At 42.2% G+C, this 17206-nt stretch overlaps 5 protein-coding genes across 5 annotated transcripts in view; 3 read left to right on the forward strand and 2 right to left on the reverse strand.

Annotated features, from left to right (window-relative positions):
* LOC134649292 (post-GPI attachment to proteins factor 3) overlaps positions 1-1992 on the forward strand; it is a 5457-nt gene extending 3465 nt beyond the window's left edge. The window contains exons 6-7 of the mRNA XM_063504018.1: positions 1129-1333; positions 1907-1992. Coding sequence (XP_063360088.1) covers positions 1129-1333; positions 1907-1979 — 278 coding nt within the window. The 3' untranslated portion in view covers positions 1980-1992. The remainder of the gene's footprint in view (positions 1-1128; positions 1334-1906) is intronic.
* A 386-nt stretch (positions 1993-2378) lies between these two features.
* LOC134649176 (uncharacterized) lies at positions 2379-5946 on the reverse strand. Its single transcript, XM_063503892.1, has 3 exons — positions 5805-5946; positions 3379-5564; positions 2379-3002 (listed from the first exon to the last, which is right to left on the reverse strand). Exons 1-3 carry the CDS (start codon positions 5908-5910, stop codon positions 2379-2381), a joined length of 2916 nt encoding a protein of 971 aa, XP_063359962.1. The 5' UTR covers positions 5911-5946.
* A 928-nt stretch (positions 5947-6874) lies between these two features.
* On the reverse strand, positions 6875-10968 carry LOC134649046 (uncharacterized). The gene is made up of 3 exons (XM_063503757.1): positions 10874-10968; positions 8175-10468; positions 6875-7837 (listed from the first exon to the last, which is right to left on the reverse strand). Exons 1-3 carry the CDS (start codon positions 10959-10961, stop codon positions 6992-6994), a joined length of 3228 nt encoding a protein of 1075 aa, XP_063359827.1. The 5' UTR covers positions 10962-10968; the 3' UTR covers positions 6875-6991.
* Positions 10969-11331: 363 nt separating this feature from the next.
* On the forward strand, positions 11332-11957 carry LOC134649293 (uncharacterized). Its single transcript, XM_063504019.1, has 2 exons — positions 11332-11635; positions 11759-11957. The coding sequence occupies exons 1-2, from the start codon at positions 11381-11383 to the stop codon at positions 11945-11947; spliced, it is 444 nt and encodes a 147-aa protein (XP_063360089.1). The 5' UTR covers positions 11332-11380; the 3' UTR covers positions 11948-11957.
* Positions 11958-12448: 491 nt separating this feature from the next.
* Positions 12449-13776, forward strand: LOC134649101 (uncharacterized). The gene is made up of 2 exons (XM_063503817.1): positions 12449-12745; positions 13582-13776. The coding sequence occupies exons 1-2, from the start codon at positions 12449-12451 to the stop codon at positions 13774-13776; spliced, it is 492 nt and encodes a 163-aa protein (XP_063359887.1).
* Positions 13777-17206: the final 3430 nt, after the last annotated feature.

Raw genomic sequence — 17206 nt, forward strand, 5'->3', positions numbered from 1 at the left:
TGTTTACCTTCATTTTTGTTAGGCATAATTCGTTTAGTTCAGAAACGCGTCACATTTCAGGATTGCCATAAAACAAACCTAACCTAACCTATCTATTGGATAACCTTACGAAAATCCAGAAAGGTAACGGTTTCAGTTTTAGGACTAATGATAATATGACAAACAATACAGTCTGTGCGGAAAGAGAAGAGTCGTGGAATGTATGGGGCCCAATACAACCCACGACTCTTCTCTTTCCGCACAGACTCTACATTATGACTTAAAACTTTATGGGAAACAAAGGGACCCCTAATAAGGTCCACCGATGGACAGTTAAGAGTGTTTTCTCAAAAATGGACGGCAAAGTCGACGTTGCCGGTTAAAAAATAGGTCGCGAAGTGCGTAGTTTATGGTCATTCAAAAAATTAAAAAGTTAAAAACATTGCAGTCTCGATTTCGGGACTGCAATGTCGCATACAAATTCCATTATTTAACGAGTTCCAAACTTTTTAAAACTTCAAATGGCCATATCAAATGAAGGCATAGGTCCCTTAAACAGCCAAACAGATGATCAGCACTTATTATTATAAAGCCTATAACAGACTATCGCACCGCACCGCGACCTTGGAGCGTCGCACCCATAAGTGAGAGCGAGAAACAGATATCTCTTTCTCGCTCTCACTTATGGGTGCGACGCTCCAAGGTCGCGGTGCGGTGCGATAGTCTGTTACAGGCTTAATGTTGGTACCGCGACTATTTAGGTGTCTCAAATAGGTTGGCGTATTTTCAGCAGAAAAATACACTTTTTTTTTTTTAAAGGCGGCAAGCTAATTTTTTTAATGGTTGTATTTTTTTCTGTGAAAATTAATGGAAAATTAGAACGTTGCTTCTGTAAGTTCTGTAAAATATTTCTATTTCTTGCACCATTTTTGAGAAAAGCACTATATATGACTCGGCTGGAAGGCTACTTGCTGGCTTCGGATTCAATTAAACGGACTCCCAAGGTCGTCCGTTTAAAACGAATCCTCAGCCTGCAAGTAGCTACTTCCGAACCTCGACAATAATGTACTATTCTGTTTGTAGATCGATACATTTTCTCGTCTCGATTGTAGGTACTATATTTAGGCAAAAGGTGTAACATATATCCAGGTGTGTCGGGCGGCCTGCTCTGGGCGCTCTGGGCGTGCACACAGCTGGTGCGCGGGCGGCGGCACGCGCGCCTCGTGCTCGCGTTCTGCGCGTGGTCGGGCGCCGCGCTGTGCCTCGAGCTGCTCGAGTTCCCGCCGCGGGCTGGCTGCGACGCGCACGCCCTGTGGCACGCGGCTACGGCGCCGCTGCCTCTACTGTTCTATAGGTACGTAGGTATGTCACTCGTGAATACAGTTCAATGAGTTCACGTTCAAACTGGGCGTTTAATCGAGGCTATTTCGTTGAGGTACTAAATATGACGACGATGACCCTGTATCTAAAGTCTTTCCCCGATGCACTCTTAAGAGGTAGTAGGTAACAGGGATGTTGCGAATATCCGCATCCGCATTCGCAACCGCGGAACTTTCGCATTATTTTCAACATCCGCATCTGCATCCGCATCCGCATAAAATCGATGCGGAGCTTATGCGGATGCGGATGTCTAACAAGTCGGTATAGAAACGCCTTAGCGGCGCGTACCTAAGTGCTAGGTAATTTCATCATTACCTATAACGAAATCGTCTAGATCCAGAAAAGTCGGCCAAGTTACTGTTTATTAAATATAACACACCTATATTCTTGCTCAAAAACTACTTGTTTCGTTTTTTTAAATAAAAAAATACTAAAAATGTAATATTTGACGTTTTCTAAGTACCTAATCTTGACATCCGCGTCCGCGGATGTCAAAAAATCTGCATCCGCAACATCCCATTTTTCAGTTTGAACCACTTTGTTACAGATTCATCATAGAAGATTTGAAATATCTGCAGAATGAAAAACGATCCGAAAAACTTGACGTCAAGCTCTCATAAATTCCGTGATAATAAGTTTCAACTGACCCTATGAAATTTGAGCACAAAATAATAATTAAATTAAGTGTTATTAAATAAACATAAATCAATATTACACTAAGATGTTTTTCATTCGCGGTATATTAACGAAAAATAAAGTCGGACCGAGACATTTGCAAAAAGAAAGTAAAAATAATATGACGTATCAAAGACGCTCTCTGACTTTGCTCTGTTCAAATCGGTGGAAAATTAGCCACAGATGGTCTCTAGGCGGCCACGCCCTTATTGAGAATTAAAACTACAATTAAAATAAAACTTTACCAATTTTAATAATTCGCAAAAATATCACAAGACATCCACTATAGACAATTTAAAAAACACATCACTAACAATTTCGAAAAACCTAAACATTCACTTCATTCAATAATTCATCATAATTTTATTCTTCTCCGGGCCACAAGCGAAACCCAAATGGTACACCGGTTTCCTCATCCAAGTCTTATTAGTTATTTTAAGCCCCGGGCTTTTAGTCGGGATCCTGGGTTGGTACTCATTCGTTGGCGCCACGCGATGGACGGACTTAGTGGGCGTGGTTCGCCAATCGTATTGGTTGTGAGGGACTCGCTTCATATATTCGGGTGGTGTTCTCGGTCGGTTTGGTGTTTGTGGTCTGTAGATGGTGCGCCGGACTTGAGAGCTGCCCGCATGAGGGCGGATTACGCTGCGGGGTCGGGGAGGGACGTATCTCGGCATGCGTTGGGACTGATGAATAGAGCGCTCCGGACGTTGTCTCAAGCGACGCGTCTTTGATGACAAGGGGCAAGGACGACCTTCCCCGCACGTTTGGGCAGCGGGCGCGTAAGACACGTGTTTGACAGGCCGTTCTTTTGGCACGGTAGGAGTCTCGAAGTCGGATGATTCAGAGTCTTGCGTGGCGGCGGTAGTACGCTTTCCAAGCGGCTGTGCCTCTTGTTCTTCTTTTCTGCGCATCCTCTTAACGACTGAAGATATTACTTTACCGAAGAAGCCCTTTTTAGCGGGTATCTGGAACAAGGTACCTAGTTTATATCTACATTTGTTTGACCTCTCGTGTGCTGCATTATTTTTTTCAAATAGTTTCTTCATGCGCGGATCCACGTTCCGGCATACGCGAATTAAAGAATACGGGGGAACAATGTAATAAGGTTCAGGTTTTTTAAGTGGTCAAGGTTAATGATTCGAAGATAACAGGGAACAGTTATATCTGGGCAACTATGAACAACAATCACTTTTCGGTTATTAATCCTATCCTCGGTTATTAAGTCAGCAGCAGAAGTTGCTAAGCGGGCGAAGTGTTCAAAATTACCTTGACGCGCTCTTATTCTCTTAACAAGTCGCGTCAAGATCATTTTGAACACCTCGTCAAGAAAAGATTTCTTACCGACGCAGTTTTAGCAGGTGACGTCGAAGGCTGAACGTCATTATCACTTTCGCTACCAGAATCCGATGCGTGCGAGTCTTTATTCGTTCCTGTAGAGATGCATTGGCGTCTCTGCGAGCTGGTCGTATGTTTCGGTTGCTGGTGTAACGAGCCCCGACGATGGGGCCTGGTCAGGCTTGAGTGGCTGCTATGACTTCCTAATCTTGCCGCTCTAGACGTGCCCACATCTCCTCTGAACACGATCTCTTCACGACCCAGCGCTGTTTGGGTCTCAGGTTTTTTACAAACGTCGACCGCCTTGCGTTTATGGATAGCGTCGCGAGACGTTATCTGTAATGGATAATCCACATCTAATTTTATAGATTTATAAATTTCTTTTATAAGATCTTCCGTTTCTGTGTTTCGCCTCTTCGGCGGATCGTGAAACGTGTTAGTTCCGCACGTCGAGGTCAGCTTGGGTTGCATAGCATTTCTGTCGGGAAAGCAAGAGTGTGCGGCGACTCTTTGGTGAACCAATTCAGGGAAGTTTGGCACGTAATTCAAATCTGGTGGGGGCACCAGATCGCGCGGGGGTTCGTGCCGCGGTACAGTAAGGCTTTGACGCATCATGGAGCTGCAGTAGGAGGGCAGAGTATGAGAGCAGGATGCCATGTACGGATTAAGCATGGCGTAAGGACTATATGTGATACTATTTAGGAGACGCTCGCATTCTGAAGTTGGTCCATGTTCATTCTGCACAGTCGCATCTTTTGTCTCTTTTTCGCTAACGATAGTCCTCACTCCGCTGTTTGTCTTTACTTCTACCAGGACTGTCTCTAACATAGTCTTGATCTGATTCAGGGTAGATTCCGTTTTATCAGGAGGGCTGGAGGAATCAGATTGAGCGTTCTGTAAAGGATCAGTTTGGCATTCTGTCTCGTTCACAGGGTGGGCCAGACAGGCTGCGTTTTTTAACGTTGCTTTTATACCGTTATGGGTAGATTCCAACTTCGACAAGGATGTCTGAAGAGCTTTCATGTGTCCTATAAGACATTTGCTATTGTTCATAGCCTGGGTGCATTCAGCATTCCCGGATAAGGGTTGGCAGAGATTATTAGAAGTGGATATGAGGTTAGTTGGGTGCAACGTCTGAATGGGTTTAGAGGGTCTCACTTGGAATTCAGTGTTGTCACTTCGTGCAGTGCACTCTGCATTTCTTGGCACATTATTCGTATTATACCTAAGTTCTTGCTTCGGTGATAATCGCTTTGGGTAAACGTGGCTAAATTCAACGAGACCATCGGTTGCAGATGAATCATTCGGAAGGTAAACTGGTTTTGCACGTCGTTCGGTCTTTTGAATGGGTCTCCTACTACAGCGATTGTGCGGCATTGGCTGTATATTTAAACTATATTCAGGCTTAAATCGGTAATACTCGGGTAAAAACGCCAAATCCTTTCTGATTAGGTCACCATTTTTAACAGGTTTTTCCTTTACTGGCTTAATATCATATAAACTGCAGTCGTGATAAATGTTTCCATGGTCAATGTTAGGATCGTAGAATGGCCGCCTGCCAATTTTAAAATCCACGTCTAGGAAGTTTCCGTGGCAGCACGAGCACATGTCGTCGGAGGTACCAGAGCAGCGGGGCACGTCGCGGCACACGGGCATCGTCCCCTGGCTTCCCAACGTGTCATTATCCGTGTACATCTTCACCGTGTGCTGACGTTCTACAAGCGATGATATATACTCCTTATCCATCGGTTCGTCAGGGTTCTCTTTACTCGTATCATTAGTTTTTTTATTGTAAGTCAAGGGGCTTCCAGCAGTTTCAGCATAGTAGACCAGCCGCGTGCGTTCTTTTTCCGGGATCACGCATCCGAAGACATTCCGAGATTCGGTTTTAACAGCTTGTCTGAACGAGGATTTTTTAGCTCTACTCTGTGCGGGATCTTGTTGATAGCAAGTCAAGTCTGTTTTTTTATGTTTGTGCCTACGAGGGCAATATTGTGGGGTGTCGAAAAGTAGAAGTTGGGACTGTCGTGTGTTAGGCTTTATGGAGTCTGCAGTGACTCTGTTCACAGTGACGGGCGAACACCCCTTATTTTCTAGTTGTCTCTCGAGACAATTTATCTTCTGCTGTAGATCCGTTACGTCGATGGGTATGCACGATATGACCTTCACTTCGGTTTTGGATGGTGTGTTTCCTAAAATTAAATGGTGTTGATAAAACTGATTCAAGAAGTGTGATACAACCAAAAGATTATGGGCTGGCCCTTCTAAACGTTCATTTTATCTATTATATTTATCCTGGGCTATTTTCATTCGATATTCTAGACAGGCTGTTGACCATAGGCCATCGGTGGATACTATTGTGGTGTCATGTTTTTGTGTATGAAGTAATCTATACGCAATGCTAACATTGCTAACATTTGAGACAATTTTACCTAAATTGAAGGCTATTCGCCGTAGGAGGTTTTCGATGCCCTTGTACCGACCGGTCCTTGGACTGCAGTCTTTTACCTTCGTACACGAACAGATTGACGGCACCATTCCGTCGAACACCTACAACCAATAATCGCTGTGCATCGAGCCTAAAAGTATTAGACAAAAACGCTTACCTACCTGCTGTAGATGAGTGATAAGGCGCGGCATCCAAACCTGGTCGTAGGTTCAAACCCTGGCTCGTACCAATTACTCGGGACTTCTGCACGAAATGTAATTTTAAATTTAACACTTGCTTTTCGGTGAAGGAAAACATCGTGAGGAAACGTCGAAGAAATTCATAAGTGCGTTTGGAGTCCCTAATTCAAGCATTGGGCTAGCGGGGGGCTGGGGCGGGGACTAAAGCCCAAACTCTTGTACGAGAGGATACTGCCCAGCAGTGGGTTGTATAGGTACAGGCTTTTGTCTGGTGTTAATGAGCATTTACCTGAAAGGGTTTTTCTCACGGATATCACGTAAAAATATAAATTTAAAAGCTCCAAATCATTTATGGCGTAATGATTTCGAACGAATATTAATTAAATACTAAATCTTTGTGTGAACAAACATGAATTTTTTTATTGCAATGTGGATAACATCTTGAAAATGACAATTTGAAACTTTCAAAAGTGTGTCATTGATGCGTTTGATAAGAGTTTTATGATGAAGAATTCATACCTAGAAATGTGCCAGGATCAATAAATTTGACAGAACCAACCTAACCTATTTTCGGGCTCATTATTGGGATAGTAAACTCCTGCCTCCCCCTTTTCACCGGAATAAAAAACTATCGTATGTCCCTTTTTTCCGAGACTCGGTTATGTATAGAGTCTGTGCGGAAAGAGAAGAGTCGTGGATTGTATTGGGCCCCATACATTCCACGACTCTTCTCTTTCCGCACAGACTCTAGTAGAATCTGTGCGGAAAGAAAAGAGTCTTAGAATGTATTGGACCCCATACATTTCACGACTCTTCTCTTTCCGCACAGACTATCTAATCATCGAATAATGATCAATAAATAAAACAACATATCGCTGGTATCCTAAATAATCTTACAAATCAATTCAGTTACCAAATAATCTTTACACAGTACAATTTCACTTAATACATTTTAATGTACACTACACATCACAGGTCGGACACAGGACAATCACAGGAACAAACGCGGACGCCACTTATACGTCGGAGTGTCCTTTTCCATAATCGTTCGCACGAATCTATTCTGAGGAGAGAACGGGTTTCTCTTGTAAAATAGTTTTCTTAGCATCGCATTGGTCATAGTTTTGTCATTCTTAGTGAGATCCTTTTGAATCTTATCAGTTAGAGCTGCCATAGGCTCTGATTTACTAGCTGCGGCCTTGGGCTTTAAATTAAATAGCTTGCGTGGATTCTCGGGTTTTTTATCTGGGATTTTTGTATCGGTTCTTCGGTCGTCGCGTAAAATGCTAACTAGAGGGCGCGGCGGCGGTGACACGGCATCATCCTTTCTTTGCTTTTTCTGGGAAAACATTCGGAAAGTCGTTTTTTTCTCACTCTGGGTTCCGATACTCCTGACTTCGACTTCTTTTAGACATAGAGGTACTTGCGGCTTCGTTGCATGACTGCACTGTTCGTAAGAGTTATCATACATGACTGGACCTTCAGGAGGCATACAGTCGTAACGGTTGTATCTATCGTTAAGCGGCCTTGGGCCTGAATAGTCGGTCATCGGAGAATTGTACGGGGAGTAATCGTAATCGTAAGTGGGGGGAAAGCGGGGATCGTGCCGAAGCGGCGGAGGCCGCAAAAACTCCTGCCCATGCATCGCATACGATGCGAACTCCTGCTTAAAATTATTTCCCTTTGGCATCACGTCGACTTCAATTGACGGCTCACTGAGACACACTTCATGGATGTTCTCTTTTCTGTTCTTCTTGCTGCTTTTCCGCAAGAGTCGTAATGCGCTGGTGAATTTGCTATCTTGAGAGTGTTGTTTAGGAAGATGGTTTGGTGCCCTCTGTAAGAAAAATAAATGCTGTTAAGTATTATAGTTCGTTTTTTTAGCATTAGACATAAGGTAAACAATCTTGATGTGTCTTTTAATTGAAAAACACATTTTAAAAATAAGTTACGATAAATATGTAACAATTATTATGATAGATTCATACGATTTTTTATAGTCTTCTGCTTATAGTTATTGATTTTTAAAAAGTGTTTTCCTTCGCTTACCTTCTTTCAACTTCTTTCTAATGCTAAAAAAACGAACTATATGTGTATTAAATTATTTTTTACTAGGGAATAACTGTTTTATTGTAGTACCTACTCTAAGAATCACCTCTAAAACTAACAGTTACCTTATCATTAAAGTTATATTCATTGGTTTCACGTGGCATCTGATAATCCGTGACAGCTTCACGACTTATCCTTTCTTCGAGCAGCGAGTCGGAGTAGCTGGGATACGTGGCGTAGTAGGTGTCAAAGTGCTGCCGCGAGGCGATGGCCTCGCAGCTCTTCGAGTAGCATCGGAGCGGAGGTGTCCCGACGTTTGCGTCCTGATGCAGCGCGTGCATACTCTTACCCACGCTCGGCTTCCGTTTGGGACTTTGCCCTTGATCTTGGGAAGACTTAGACTCCTTACAAATGGTCGGATTTCGCGCCACGTAGTTGTATATTTCTCTGATCAGCACGTCAGTCTCGCAATTTGATTTCGTTGCCTCTGCTTCAGTGCAGTTAACTTTTGAACACGTTCGGCATTGAGCGTCACGGGTGTCTGTTTGTGGTCGCGGGTGGCTGTGTCCGCAGGTAACGTTTGCGCAGACGCAGCTAGGGCTGGCGACGAGGTAAGGAATCCCGTGTGCTCCGTACATTGGTATCATCTGCGGGTAGCAGCATGGGTTTGCAAAGCCGGGCATGAACGGTGGGGCCATGGCCGGAGTACAGCCTTGCCCGAGGCCGCAGTTAAGCGAAGATCCAGCGCTGTTCTTCATCGCGTTACTCGTCTCATTGTCGCTTCCTCGCAGTGTCCCGTCGAGCTGTTTTCCACTATTCTTGTCAGATCCGCTCACCCGATCGCATTGAGATGTCGATGAATCTTTTTTCAGTTCTTGCAGAAAACTTTGAAGTATACCTTTTATTTCACATAACGCTTTATCAGTCTTATCGTCAACGACAGTATCGTCTCTATCATGGGTTTTACTGTTGTTGAGAGTATTATTTGCGGTGTTATCCTGAGACGTAATGTATTGTTGACTACTCATGGTTGTGCCCATATCATCGTGTAACCTGACGGTATTATTTGGACGCCTCGCAAATTTTCGACTCATTTCGTTCGTGGTTCGAGGAGACTCCTCTGTTGACAGATCGTGTCTAAAAGTTTGCATGTATTCGTACTCAGGCCTCCTACTGGGTGATCGTCTCTTCCGTATCTGGTTTTCGGGTTGCTCGTAATCTTCATATTCGCTATAATTTTGTGTCTTTAGAATCAATCGTGGCCTGTGAGTTCTAGGCGATGGAGGCACTTCGTTCATGATCAGATTATCCTCTATGAATTTTCTTCTGGATTTGGGGCTAGTCTTTTCCTTGACTGGGACAACATCGTAGAGGTTAGAGTCATTATAGTTTTCGGCGCGGCGACGACGCTGGCGAGCAGGCCAGGGCGCGGAGCAGAGGCGCGTGTCACAGAGGCTGCGCATATCCCTTACATCGGCTGCACTACCGTGCCGACCGCCCCCTGCAGGACCTCGGCTGAACGAGGACACTTCACTGTCCGGTATCACCATCTCACGTGCTGAATACCGATGGTCACGACAAACGGGTGTAGAAATCTGACTGATATCAGACGCTATTCTGCCAAAAAAGCTTAAAGGTTTATACTGCCGATTAATGATGTCTGCAATAAATTGCTGTTCCTCGTTAACTAGTGGTTCATTTTTCTTCCTTTTCCGTCTTTCTTGCGTGTGCGGGCTCTTTGATTTGTGTCGCTTAGATTTGTCTCTACGTCTTTTTATCTTTACCACATCCGGTTGAACGTCTCGAGCGTATTCTTGCTGCCGGCTGTAGCCCGCACTATTTTGGGGAATTGGCTCTCTGTAAGTAGGACAAGGATTTTTCTGGAGAGGTGTGGTCAGGGAGTCGTAGCTGTCAAAGCCAGATATTGAGTTCTCTAAAATTATGGGAGCGCCACGTTTTCGTAATCGCGATCCACGTCTATTAAAGTTTTCTTGACGTTTAATCTTTTTAAGTTTCTGATTGGGAACATCGTGGCTTGAGGAGCACTGTCCATAATTAATTCTATCCGATGAATGTTGTTCCCTATTGCTATAGTCATTATAAAACGTTAAACCGCATTCATGAGAATTTCTACAAAGATTATCAGCTGGCTTATAAAGTACTTTAGTCCCGGGGCCGTTGGGAATGAATTCTTGTTCAGAAAATCGCCGTCTTCGTTGTTTTGGACTGCTCGCGCCATTTCCCTCTCTTGGGGTTAGATCCTCACTGTGTCTGTAAATATTCCCCACGCTATGGAGGCCATGACAGTTGTGGGGAACTGCGTGTAGTTGATGGCCCATCATGTCTGACCTGTTCAAATTGTTGACATTCTCTGTTGTGCTAGAATTAATTTTGTTGCCAGACAGTGAAGTTAGAGAACCTGAAAACAAGATGCAGTAAGATAAGATTTCATGTTCAATTATCAGACAGAAGAGAATATAGGGCGAGTTTCTGGCCAGCGTGTAGCGAAATCATCAAATTCTAAACTTTTCCAAGTTACCATGCCTATTTTACCAACCCTTGAAACGTCTTTGACCCAAGAAACGAAAGCTCGCCACTTGTCTCGATTCTACATTCATTATTATTTGTCTATAAATTGATATATATTGATCCTGACACTTCTTTTGAGCATCTTAGGGACTCTTTAGGATTTTACGGTACTCTTTAAGTGGTGGTGAATGTTAATCAAAAAAGGCAAGACTTTACCGTCGAGATCTGGTACCTTGAGTGGTGGAAGCAAAAGAGCAGTCTATTGGTAAGTAAAGGTAATAAAGAAATTGCTTACTAAGAGTCCTTCGAAAGAAGTTCTTTATAGCCCGATATCGCCGCCGGGCCCGTGGCGAGATCCGCCGCCTCGGCGTGCGAAGACTCATGCTCCCTACAACACCTGTTAGATTGATTTTTTTAAAATGGATGCCGAAGAAAAGACCTTATAAACTTCATATTTGTTAAAATTAGAAAATATTCCAGATTGCGCTTAAAGTTAATTTTATTTGCAGGTTTGACTTTTGGATTTCATTTTTGAAATAGTTGTCATTAGAGTTTTGTGTTCATCGTACGCCTTTATTCCACCAGCCAGTGAGGCATAGTCCATCCCAACAATTCTTTTTGGTGAAATTCTATGATCAGATACTATCAGAAACTTTACGCTAAGTAGCGTCAGCAAATAATTATACAAGAAAATGTGTACTTAGGATATAATGAAACGAACTCATAATTGTCATAATAATCTATATGGCCACGAGTATACATTTTGTTTTATACATACCATTTACTAATCAATGCCATAACTATGGCATCTAAATTATACCGACCCGTGACGGCCCTGGCCCGAACTGCGCCAAGTGTCCTTAAGTCCCCAGCGCTCCTTCAACTCCGTCAACTGTCATTCGGGTTCCCCAAACAGTACAAGCAGTCGGGTTCTAAGAACTTCCGAAGTCCATTCCACGTACTACGGCACCACTGGGAGCTGACTCCGTTGGTCGCGTGTGTAGTCTTCGATGTGTTCCTCATGGCTGCAGCCACGTATAATAGCTTAGCAAACAGGGTACGTAGAAATTGTAGAATCTACCTGTTACAGTTATAAAATATGATCGAGGCATGAAGATACAAGAGTGATTAGGTAGTTAGCGTTAAAGAACTAGTGAGCTTAGTACATCCATGTTTCCAGGTGGATATCCAGCTCACAGAGCACAGCTGGAACTGTATCTCCCGCCGCATGAGCTTGCGCGAGCCCACCGTGCACAAGCTCCTAGTTATCGACCAGGATTATGAGCCCTGGCCTGAGATGCAGGATGTCCTTGATAAGATGGCTGAGAAGGAGGCCAAGCCTTGTGCTCTGAGGAATCGAGGAAAATAAGCATGTTAAAATAACCAAAATATTATGGAATAAAAATATTTTATTTACGAAGAAAGCGTAATGTTTTAATAATGACTTATCAATTAAGTTATCATTATTAACCCATTCAGCACTAATCACGACACGTTGTCGTTTTGCCTCTACGAAGCATTTCCGCTACACATCGGGAAATCCATGTTATCGGCTACGACCGTAGCTCAGCCCGTATCTCAGCGGTGAAAATGTCTCGAATGCAATGGGTCGACCGCATGCGGCAATAGCTTAGCTACTTATGTTGCTGACGTACTTTACTTATGGAAGTTATAATCAAGTATAATAATATACTTACCTCTTTGTACTAGCATGACTATATATTATTATGTCAAACAATGTCAAATCTATTGAAAGAAGACACTGTCAAAATTACATAACTGATCGTTTCTAGAGTAAAATTTTCTCTAAATTAACGACTAAGGGGCCTAAGGTTCCTTAGTCGTTTCGCATTACCTTTGGACTGTAATTATGTTCTCAAAATTGTATAGCAGCGTGGTGTGGCGTCCGGCGTTGCCGGCGCTTATAGGGCCTCGGCAGTCTCGGCAGACCACACCCAGGTTCCTGGCACCTAGGACCCCACCTCAGGTGCCAGCACGCCTCATGAACTTAGGTCTAGCAAGCCAGTATAGCAACAACAGGATACCCAACAGGCTTAGAATCATGTACGCTGTGAAACACTACTATGAGACTATTCCGTTGTTCGTTGTGTGCATCTTTGATATAATCATCGTGTTCGCGGCCATCTTTTACGCTTGTAGAAGTCGGGTATGAATAATTAGTATATTTTCCGTTATTTAAATCGTTATATAATCATTTAACTCATTTGAAGCATTCGTTTCTCGCTAACATCAATGTGGAGAAGAGCATCTATAAGGTATTAACCTACCATGAGGGTTTTTATGCGCTGCGATTTGTGATCTTACGGAGCCATGTTCAAATTTTCCACTAACAACACAAAACACATTGTTGAAATTAATGACAATCACGTCCAGTTTGGAATTTTGTTGAATGCTATTTTATAGTACATAATGGTGCTAATTTACCGCCCTAGTGCGGTAACTGGCACAATACGTGCATAAATGAGCGTTTCTTTTATTTTTTGCCATTTTTATATATTGTGACCTTTTTTGGCACTTTTGTGTTATTTCTACTGAGAATCACAATGACATCATTTTTAATTAACAAGCTTTTATTAGGTCGACCTGTCCGGTCCATCTTCCAAGGATCCGTAGCGTCATGAAAATTGGCAGCTGTGCGTAGTTCTGATGACAATACAATAATATGGTACTGTCAACCTGATCTGATGATGGAGACAGGAGGTGGCCATAGGAACTCTCGACCTGTATGTAACTATGTAATGGAAAAGCTTGTACCGAAAATGAAATTTTTGCCAAAAACTTATTTAGATATAATTTGGACGTCACAATGTAAGTTTGAATTGGCCTCCTAATAATAATATAGGCCTTTACCATCTGTGTCAGATGTTTAAGCAGCATCCCCGTTACGACACTTGTGTTCGTGGCTGTAAAGCCCTATACGAGAGAGGATTGAATTGGTCTCCTAACATCGGAAGTATTCACGTGAAATATCCAATTCCTCAGGTGGACTTGCAGTTCGTCCACAGCCAAAACAACTCGATCTCCCGCACCATGGACATGCGGAACCCCACGGTTCACAAGCACCTGGTGTTCTACCAGCGCTACGAGCCCTGGCCGGAGCTGCAGGACTCCCTGGACAAGATGACGGTGGCCGAGAAACGGCTGAAGTCTCGCATGGAGAACTGCCAGAAACCTTAGGCTGAGAGGGTAAACATAAACACATGATGCTGCAACTAATACAGTTACCAAATGAAAGTCACGGGAATACTAAAACTAATTTCTATGTCAAGCTGCGAAACATTCTACAAATTTTTTCTGAAATAATGTAGACACCAGAGTAATGTGAATGGGTTTAGTGCTTCAATATTATTCTAATAATAATGTCAGACTATGTCCCACAACATGGTACTGCACACATAGTCCTAATTAAACTACAAAAAAAATGGTAAGTATAATGTGGAAGTGAAAGTGGTTAATAGGTAGTCTTGTGCGTGGAATAATAGTAGGTATTGATTGCTGAAACTGGAGCTAATACTGGCTATAGGTACTGGAGAAAATTTTATCTAGAACGATATCTAAACTAAAGTGGATCATCGGAGTCCCCAACTTTTTGGATTTGTCTTTTTGTTAAATTTGTAAGGTTTTTTTTTAGGAAACGCCTACTTTTGTAGGTTTTGAATAAATTGTTCGCGTTTAAGAAAAGGTCTTTTATTTCTTTTGTTTGTTGAAAAATGAAAACATCTGAGTAGGTAAAATTAAAATTAAGTATCAACTGAGATGGAGACACGGCAAATGGCAAACCCACTCCTAAGCCAGTGGGAATTGCTAAGCATCAGGCGAGGTGTTCAAAATTATGGCTCAAAAGACTACATAATGGGTAGTTTTTAAAAGAAATATGCGGTTTTTAAACATTTCCTAAATGGGATTGAAATAATCTTTGAAAAACCAAGTTCCCAATATTTTGAAATGTCATCACTCCATGAGTCTACAGTCAACAGTTACTTTCTACTTTTACTAAATTATGCTTTCCGAAAAAAAAATACACAAGATAGTAAAACAATACCTGAATACCTGAATGTCCAGGATATTACAGCTGGCGCATTTGAAGATTCCATCGTCAAATCATGACAACGTGACACGATCACAACCCATCTAAAACAACAAAATAAAATCTGAGACGGAACCGCGTACGTCCGTCACGCTATCGAATGAAATTTACAGTTTTCTTAAATATACAATCGCCCACACTGTTAACTGTACATCGGTGGACCTTATGCCTTTTGTAATAAGGTCCACCTATGTACAGTTAAGAGTGTTGCTGTTAGTACTTAGCCATACCCCGAAGTAACAGAGTTTAAAAAAATGGAAACGTTTTTCTTCAATCTTTTGAAATTGGTAAAAAAATACAATATCACCGAGACGTCTTGCCTCAGCCCACCTCACATAGAGTTGCGGAAACCATAGAATAGGTAGATTTCAAACTCAAACATTCCACAAAAATCCACAGACAAATAAAAAGCAAGCGCCGCTGAATTTAAAGTGTTACATATAGAGCTTCAGACTGGCGACAGCGCAATCATGATATTACAGATCTCAATTTGATTTATTGAAATTATCATACTTATCTCAAGGGATAAAAGATAAACGAATAAGGGGATCTATGGCCTTAAATGCGCGTCGATCGTGTCAAGTTCATATTATATCAATAACAAATCAGGTTAATGTTTTTGAAATTCGAATTGGCGTCCGGGGGCAGGGGCAATCCAAATCGAAGGTGCCGGAGGTGCAGTGTTTGCCCTCCCTCGATTGCAGTCGTGATTGCCGTGCAGCAGATATTTTAACACAGACTACCTCACACTAGGTTTAGCATTTTCCGACTCGAGTGCCACATTTAACATTTAAAATTTAGGTAGTTTGTCAATGAAGTATTATTAGGTAGTCTTTCTTATGCTAGTAACCTCAAAGAAAGGGATTATAGTTTTTTGTTGGGATGACTTCTTTTACTGTTACAGACAAAACTAGTTATTCCTGAAAATGTTAGTGAGAATGTGTGTAGGTACATGTGTGTTAGTGTGATTTTTTTATTGTTCTGTACCGTCCGCCAGGCGACAATATTAGTATCGCAGCACAGTTACTTATATTATTGTGGAAAGGGCTTATTATTAACTACGACCAAAAGTTTGGTTAATTAATGAGTGACAGAGTGAAACTTAATGCATTCACTGCCAGCAACCCGCCAGGCGGGTGCACTATCCGTAGTCGCTTTTCGCTACATACGGTTTTTCCCATGTTATCGGCTACGCTCGTAGCGCGTAGCAAGCGCTGGCACTGAATGTGTTAGGTCAATTGCATTTATAATATTAGTAAGGATGGTATATAGGGATTAGATTGAAATACGGGATCCAGTAGGCGGTTATCCATGTCCCAAAAGAATTCCCGGCCTTTGACGGCGCGGCGCGCAGTTTCGGATTTTCCATTTTAAAGCTCCTCCGATATTAAGCTGGGATAATGCAGTTCGGTTTTTCTACTCTTTGCTTGCTCTAATTTAATTTATTATGTAAATGTTTCATTCTTAGGTATATAGGTAGGTTTATCCGAATAATTCGAAATATCTTCACTGCATTGGGCCCTATACATTCCACGACTCTTCTCTTTCCGCACAGAGTCTATAGATCCACATTTGCGTTTTCAAGTAAGTACTAAAATTGCATAAGCAACGGCCACGACAACAGCCGCTCGCCGCGTGACAGTCATTGCTTGGTCATTACCGATCCAAAATAATTGAGTTATTCATATGTTCTTTTAATTAAATCTGTAAAAAAAAGCCTTTTAGAATCGTTTCATATCACTAAACCTACGTCTCGTTTAATCTTGCGGTTGTATTAAAGATACACGCAGTATACACAGAAGGCCCATCGTAGACGCGTAACTGAGACGCCTGGCACTTCAGCTTGTAGACAGCTTTACGTTCACTTGGCGTAAGCGACAGCAGGGGAGACGCCAAGCGTGCTGTCTCAAGATTGAGACACAGATATATACCTATATATAGTTTGTCAAAGGACTGTCTCATTTCAAACATAGACAGAGAGAATCATACTATCTTTGTCTTACGCTAACTAGTACTAGCACCCAAAAGAAAAGGACGAGTATAGTTTTTTTTGTTCTTATTTACTGACATATTGGTTTGACCAACTATATATTAGCGACCCGCCCCGGCTTCGCACCGGTTAACAAATAAATACATAAAAACCTTCCTCTTGAATCACTCTATCTATTAAAAAAAACACATCAAAATCCGTTGCGTAGTTTTAAAGATCTAAGCATACAGACAGACAGACAGCGGGAAGTGACTTTGTTTTATACTATGTAGTGATATACCTACATTATATACTTAGTATATTATACATTAGTGTCTACACTCACCCTTACCTAGCTACTGGACGAGAGGGGTCAAACCCGCGGGAGGAGGACATATATGTGGCGCCCGGCGACATATAAGGACATATATTCCATCAGAGAAGGGTTCTTATGCTTTATGTGTAATTAGGACCTTTCTAACAGAATTTCTGTTGGAATTTCATATAAAAAAGAAGGAAAGGAGGACGAGGAAAAAAATAAATAAATGATT

The sequence above is a fragment of the Cydia amplana genome, chromosome 6 (assembly GCF_948474715.1).
Source record: "Cydia amplana chromosome 6, ilCydAmpl1.1, whole genome shotgun sequence".
In the NCBI taxonomy this organism is placed as follows: Eukaryota; Metazoa; Arthropoda; class Insecta; order Lepidoptera; family Tortricidae; genus Cydia; species Cydia amplana.